The sequence below is a fragment of the Oncorhynchus masou genome, chromosome 9 (assembly GCF_036934945.1).
Source record: "Oncorhynchus masou masou isolate Uvic2021 chromosome 9, UVic_Omas_1.1, whole genome shotgun sequence".
Lineage (NCBI taxonomy): Eukaryota > Metazoa > Chordata > Actinopteri > Salmoniformes > Salmonidae > Oncorhynchus > Oncorhynchus masou.
Genome location: NC_088220.1, coordinates 34,567,577 through 34,574,921, shown reverse-complemented (window position 1 = coordinate 34,574,921; position 7,345 = coordinate 34,567,577). Strand labels below are relative to the sequence as shown.

The 7,345-nt window shown below is 43.7% G+C and overlaps 1 protein-coding gene across 5 annotated transcripts; it reads right to left on the bottom strand.

The window, feature by feature from the left end:
• Nucleotides 1-238: 238 nt before the first annotated feature.
• Nucleotides 239-6,495, bottom strand: LOC135545924 (uncharacterized). 5 transcript variants are annotated; one of them, XM_064973910.1, is made up of 11 exons: nt 6,281-6,495; nt 5,755-5,951; nt 5,412-5,515; nt 5,195-5,315; nt 4,963-5,064; nt 4,639-4,818; nt 4,150-4,340; nt 3,608-3,800; nt 1,271-1,342; nt 910-1,036; nt 239-652 (listed from the first exon to the last, which is right to left on the bottom strand). In XM_064973910.1, the coding sequence occupies exons 2-10, from the start codon at nt 5,935-5,937 to the stop codon at nt 929-931; spliced, it is 1,254 nt and encodes a 417-aa protein (XP_064829982.1). In that variant the 5' UTR covers nt 5,938-5,951; nt 6,281-6,495; the 3' UTR covers nt 239-652; nt 910-928. The 5 variants fall into 5 exon arrangements, with proteins under 5 accessions (XP_064829982.1, XP_064829981.1, XP_064829983.1 ...); XM_064973909.1 differs by having other exon boundaries at nt 5,755-6,495; XM_064973911.1 differs by having other exon boundaries at nt 4,963-5,034; nt 5,755-6,495.
• Nucleotides 6,496-7,345: the final 850 nt, after the last annotated feature.

Sequence of the window (7,345 nt, the reverse complement as noted above, 5' to 3'; positions counted from 1 at the left end):
CATTGAGCAAGACCCATTCAAGGAAGTGACTAATTCCTCCACACACCCAGCCACAGTAAATATTTGTTCGCTGTTTAGACAAAATGTGCATGCAGGCCAACTGTAAATTGTGTAATCTTTGGAATATGTTTTGACAGGTTAGCCTATACAATGGAGCCTGAAAAATACCTGCCTTTCTCCAACTAAGCTTGTGTACATGCATAACACAAAGATATGAGGCGGTGAGATCCTTGAGGGGTGTTTTTCTGTCAAACTGGTATACCCGTAAAGGCCTAGGGATAGTGGAGTTGTATTTGAGCCAGTCCAATATTTATTTTAAACTGACAAACCAAATGCTGTACACAGTCCACAATGCGGTTGATGTCAGTTAAACATTAAAAAGGAGTTCTTGAGGACGTGTTTGAGAACACAATTTAATATGCAGGGCCTCAGCGGATCGCTTCCCGCGGTCTTGATTCAGACATCATTTATTGCATACGCAAAAGAAAGCATCGACGATTGTGGACAATATGGAAATGTGGGCCTACATAGTCAAGGATCATTGTGGGTTACTTCTGGCCAATGATCCTGGAGGTACCACCCAAAGAACTCCACAGTCTCTCTCCAGAAAAACCAGCCCCTCCCTATCCTTCTCCATCTCTCCCACACAGTCCTATACAGAGGAGAGGGAAAAAAAGACTTTCAAACAAAAAATAATGGGTCTTGTCAATATAACTGGAACCACTGGTATAGTAACGTATTGGCCATGTCAACTGTAGAAGCATAAACAATGGTATTACCACACAGAAATCTGTCCATTCTTTTAATTCATTCAATACATAATTGATTCAATTGAGTTATTAAGAAAAATAGCTTAACCGCTCGTTGAGAGAATACGCCAAACCAGGAGTGTAGGGTTGGCAGTCCTACCTTGAGCAGAGCAGCTCTTTTACAGCCACTCTCTGGCCCTCTGGTCCTTGGGGGAGACCGGTAGTGTTGATGATGTCTCTTCACAGGCCATTCTCAGCTGCTGCAGCTCTATATCCAGCGCCGTCATCTGCAGAAAGGAACACGTTCATCGACTCCTAACCCCTCGTTCAGCTGTTATACAATGAAAACAGGGTCTCACTACATCAAAGTGCGCAGTTACCAGTAATAACATGCAATTATATTCACTGACGGGAATTAAGTCGGTTTTGTGTCAATACCTTTCTAAGTAACTACATGATATAAGGGCAACTTGGTGTGAGGTGATGCCAAGAATTGGATTTTGACGATACCACAAACTCACTTGATTGGCTTCTATTGGCTCGTGCTGCCATGGATTCCAGCGATCGACCAATCCCAGCCCCTTCTCTCCGTTCTGTGACGACCCGTGGACACATCATTGACAGCAGAAAAATAAAGACTCGCAGATGAGTAAGGAAGGTAATAAAGTAAAGCTTCGTGACAAACACTGGTCCTAAGGCCACCAAGTATGACATCTGTGGCTACCTTCACTGCCCGGATGTTCTCTGCCAGCGAAACTGAAGGAAGTACATTATTATTCAGTAGCAGATGAAATGTCCTCTCTGCATTCCATTCTATGTGGAACAGAAAGGTGTCTCTTCAAATCGCCACACGTAACCTTTTGTTATGTGCTTCAGTGCCCACTACTAATTACTGCAGAATGGGTCTGACTAGCTCTTGGGTTACCAAAATGAGGATTGGTACAAGGGCTCCTGCAGGTTCTGTACGTGGAATAGTTGAGTTGCTTTAACTTGGTATAATATGAACTGGAGTCATTTTGGATTACAGTCAACTCCTGATGTATGCAACTTTAACGCACTAAAACGGAGTTTGCACTTATCTGAAGTGTACTAATCAGAAGTCGATTGTGGGCCAAAGTTAACATGAGACAAAGCCAGTTTGACTATGTGAACACTTGCTAAAGTCTGCAGTTTGTATCTATGTTGAACTTAGCAGACACGGGGCCTGTGAAACGCAATAAGAACAAGCAGACACAGAACACAGGAAAATCTGGGACTCTGATGACGGCAACGGAAAACCTCATGACAGGGTCATTATCCCATTTCCTCATAATTTGAGTGAGAGTGTAAGAGAGAGTGAGAGAGAGAGAGAGAGAGAGAGAGAGAGAGAGGGAAAGAGAGGGAAAGAGAGTCTAAGTGAGCAGGAAATGTCCAGCTCCCCTCAATCAAGAAGGATTGTCTGTGCCAGTGTGGAGTCACGCAAGGTGGCATCAGCCAGACTCGGGCAGAAGTACATGGTTTTGGGAACATACCGCTCAGTTGCAACCAATAAAATGAGGGCACGCACAGCCAAACTGGAGGGGGAAATGAGTTCGGTACGCTCCAAGAATAAGCATTTGAAGTGCTGGTATTGCTCGGTATGAATGTAATAACATTATGTAACACCTATTTCTGAGTAAGCATTGTGTACTTGGAAGTGAAAAGAACAAAGGAAAAATAACTTTCATTACCTCTGTCTAAACTTAGTTTGCTATTGTAACCAACTGGTCCTTTATAATGACATTGTCAAAACCCTGCTCTCTGATTGGTCCCTTCATAATGACATCATTATAACCCTGCTGTCTATTGCCCCCTTCATAAGGACATTATCCTATTCTCTGATTGGTCCCGTCATAAATATATCGTCACCACCCTTTTCTCTTGATTGGTCCCTTCACAATGACATTGTCATATCGGTGAGAGAAAGTGTCTCGACCTGCAGTATTCCAACAATGTCTTCCCAGTCTGCATATCCCATGAAACCATGTTTATGAATCCGCAGGGACCAAGGCAGTAAAAGGCAGTGGACCACAAGCTCAGGGTCAGAGAAAAATAGTCTGGGATAGGGATTAGTGTAAGCCAGAGGTCAAACCTCCTCACCGGTGTCCAACAATAAAACAAGAACATGTCAGAGTCCTCTGACGACAACAACGAGTGTTACATGAACAAATGGAAGCTGCTCTTGGGCTTTGTGGCTGTAACAAGTTCGCTGTTGCGAAAGGTTGTTAGTGTATACATTGTCAGATTTGAGCACAGCTGCTAGAGAAGAGGCTCTCCAGATTCCCCCCTGTCCCCCCTCACAGACCAGAAGCAGAGACTGTCCAGCATGATCTTTTATCTGTAGTATTCTAAGACAGTGAATCCTCAGGAATCCACAGTCTATATAAAACTCATAGGTATGTCTATAGCTTGTCTATACTGCATGTGTTAGCGTGATACTGGATAGTGGCGCATGTAGCACAGTAAACTGTAAAAAAAATGATGAGCATCCTAGCTTAAAAAAAAGGTTCTCGGATTGCATGAAGGGGAAATTTGTACTTTTTCAACTTTAATAAAGTGATATTTTAACATTACTTATAATAAGCCAATGTGCTGGGAGTGTAATAAAAACCATGGCTTAATCATTTCCAAGGTAAAAAAAAGAAATGACGCTAGTTCAATTATATAGCATTTTTATATGTTCTAATGAATTCAACGGAGTATGTTGGGGAAAAGAAAAGTTTGGGAACTGTTGAAGTGGGATTTGGAAGAGAGCTATGTTTGAAAGAACATCACTACCATATGTTAGGTTGCCTCCATGTGATATGGTTCTGTAGGAAAGGACTCAAATAGGCAGCTACCTGGTTCTCTTCCTTTATTATCTGTAGGCCAGGCTTAGAGGGCGGCACCTCACGGCTCTTAAGTCTTAAGTCCACAGACACATCCTTCCCTTGTACCCTCTCCTCTTCATCTTCCTCCATCTCATACGCGGCACTCTCCTCCCTCAACCCCTCCGACTTTTTGGAATCTTCCACATCCGTTTCCCAAGCGCTCCTAAAACACAAACAGATGTGTTTAGCAAAAATTGGACAGACAAACCCCTGCTTCTTGTTATAAGGCTGACTGTTTCTCTGTTCTGGAAGTTCTCAGCACTCGACGCTGCCAAGAGTGAAAACACAGACGGGAAACTTCCCCTTGAGCTCAAGATAAAAGTCCAGATACTAATTCAATCCCAAATCCACTCCTACCCCCTTTACCCTTATGAAGACCGTAAGGGTTGCATAAGCGCAAGGCAGCAATATGGAGAAAATTCCACCTAAGCGATCACAGAGCAAAGTGGAACCATATATTTTATATCCATCTGATCCTTTCAGAGCTACAAGTGAGGGGGGGGGGTCATTACCCAAAGGCTGAGGGGTGTCGTCTCCCTGTGGCAAGGTCTCCTTGTTGAAGCAGCTCCTCCCGCTCAGTCTCCAGTGCTGCTATGCGAGCCCTGAGCAGGCGTCCGTCACTCTCCATCAGGGAGGCCCGCTCCTCCGCAGCCCCAGGCCTCCGTCTGAGAGACGCCACCTCCTGTAGCAGGGACTCATTTATCTGCAGAGCATCAGCCAAACGAGTGGTGTTACGGAAAATATTGAATAGCCTTATTGCGGCATTCTTATGATAGAGGAAACCGTTACTATATGATTGGTAAAACAGGGACTATTATCTACTAGTTGACAAAACACATGACTAATTGAAAACTGAAGGGTTATCAAATAATGCCTGGGTTAGATACTACTGAGATACACGTCCGGCTCTGCAAGATTACATGTACAAAGGAACAGCCTGCATTCATTTTGGGTCTAAATCCCTGTACCAGTTTAGTTGGTCTGGTCTTCCATGATTCTACCTGCTTGCTGCCATGTAGCTCTGCCTGTGTGGCCAGTGTGTTTCTGTGGGTCTCCTGGAGGCTGGAGCGTGCCTGGTACAGCTGGGAGTGAAGGGCTGTTATCTGGGCCTCCCTCTTCTGCTCCATCAGCTGCTGCTGGGCCCTGGACTCCTGCAGCAGACGCTCAAGGTTGTCTCGCTCCTGAAAACACCAATTTTTTGGGTGATGGCCAAGCACAGCAGAGTCAACCTCCCAGAACTTTTTTCCCTCAACTCAAGGTGTTTACAATGCGTGTCAGGTTTGTCATGTTATTAGTTTGAAAGGATTAAATACGGAGTGCTTTACTTTCAGAAGTTGTCCTTTGTCCACTGCTTGAGCAATAAGCTGAGAGGTAATACTCTGGTCCTCCCTCTGACACTGTGGGTGAACGGTACAGAATAATTTCTCCTGATTGACAGACAGAGGTCAAACTGATAGATTGAAAGACAACTCATTTCAGTAGACATACGTCTTTCATACTGGGCAACTTTCATTTTGCCACTGGAGGACTAGTTTCCTATGATTATCAAGGGCTTACAGGAGTCAAGCTGTGTTGTTGGGGTGAGGGTCCATTCCTGTAGAGACACTTTCCCCTAGAACAGAGAACCTGGTCCAATTGGGCGCTAATGATCTCTGAGTCCATCTCTAGCCTGCCCACTCTGAGGACATGAGACAGAAAAGTCTTGAGCAAAACACAAAAAGAGAAAACCAAAACATTATCCACTGCATTGACCAACAAGCACCTTCTTAATTACCTTGTGTAAAGGTCACCATATGGTGGGATGTAGATGTTCTCTGATAACAGACTGGGATAGAGATTTACTGGTCGACTGATCTGCCCAAGATTCAAAACAAGTATCTGTGGGGGAGGCCATTAACAAATATGGGTCAAACCATGGCACAGGTTATAGCACAGTGACCTTGTGAGAAAGGAAACCCACTCAGCTAGGTCTTTACTCAGATGTCATTAGCCTAAATTCCCTTCCTTTAGAATCCGTTTGGAGAAAAAAATAAAAATATGGAAAGTGTCATCAGTCGTCTTGAGGGATGCAGCCTACATTAACTACAACACAGGTGGCAGTAGCAGCTGTCTATTACCTGGGGTAGTTTATGTGGGCTCCCTGGGCCCATTCTCTGGAGCATTCTGACCCTCTGTTCCTGCAGTGCATTTTGGACCTGAGCCAGACTGACATCCAGATCTCTCCTCCGCTGCTCAGAGTCCAGGAAGGCCCGATGGTCAACCGTCCCAGGTTGGGAGAGTCGATGCCAGCCAGGTATCATATCGTCCACGGGGTCTGTTAGTGGAAAAGACTTCTGCCACTGTTACCAACCTGCGTCTCAACCGCCATATCACTGCCAGTGACTCAATTATACATTGTGAAACAGGGCTTACATTCACAGCTAACCACAAACCATTAGGTCACAATGGAGCACTGAAAGTGGCAGATAACAGATAGTATTTGTACATGGACTCATTGTTTGCACAGTAATAGGAGCAATGTTTCCAAGCCACATGAAATGGCTGACATGTTCACGACAACATACAGGTAATAGCTTCAAGCTGGTTGTCACAACTCATAACTGCATGAGTGAAACGATTGCAAAGATTTAGTAGTAACCTCACCTGGACAGAGGTGTTGTTTTTCTTCATTAAGCAAATGTAGACCAGCAGTTGGCTTGTCTTTCTTTTAAAAAAGGTCTTGAGGGTTACTCTGCTTGCTCCTGCACCCTTGTCCCGTCCGGTAACCCATGGATACGCTCCACCCATTGCACTGTGCAGATGAGACTACTGGCCAGAGGCCACACTGATCATTAACCGAGAGGACACTTAAGAGTTTAGCTGGCTGACCTAATGTTTGTACAAAAAGAATAATCAAATCCAGGAATAGGTTTAATCTGTATCTGGGAAACCACTGCTTAGTGTTCTGACCCAAGTTAATGAATGAGAAGACATTTACTTAAATCAAAAGATTTTAATTACCTAAACATGAGTTTCATCTTCACCAACATTCTCACAAACCAGGAAATGTAATTTTGAATTAAATTGTTATGACAGCAAAAGACATACAAAGACACATGCATTTGTAGAAATCACAAGCACACGTTGAATCATAATGGAAAACATGAAAAGTAAAAAGATAGAAGCCTTACAGATTAGCCAGCTAACTATTGTAAAACAAACCGAATTCACACTTGGCATATATAATGCTGGCTTTCTCAACAAAGGCCATTGTCTTTGGGAGAAACAAACCTGGCTTCAGCCAACCTATAAAAGACACTGGTTTTCAACGTTGAAAATGAATCTTTAGGTGGATTGAGAGAAGTATATAATGCTATGCACTGCACATAATGCAGCCCTGACTCTGCCTTTCCTTAGGCTTATTCAATGTGGCAAATACTCCCCATTTCGAGTATAGAAATGTGTAGCATAGAGCTGACAAACCTCTATTTGCTATGTACATTGTGCTCATTCTATATGAAGGATTTCTATTTGCAACGTTTCATCGTAGTTGAATAAGCCTGTGATGTGGCTTTCTTGACCGAGCCCAAAGACCCTATAGTTCAGCATCTTGGGAAACACTTTTGGGGAACAGCTAGGGAATTACTGACTTAGCTTTAGCGGTTAATGTACACCCATATCTCCTACTAATGTTTCAAAGTTGACCAATTCATTGATATTTTCAAGTTT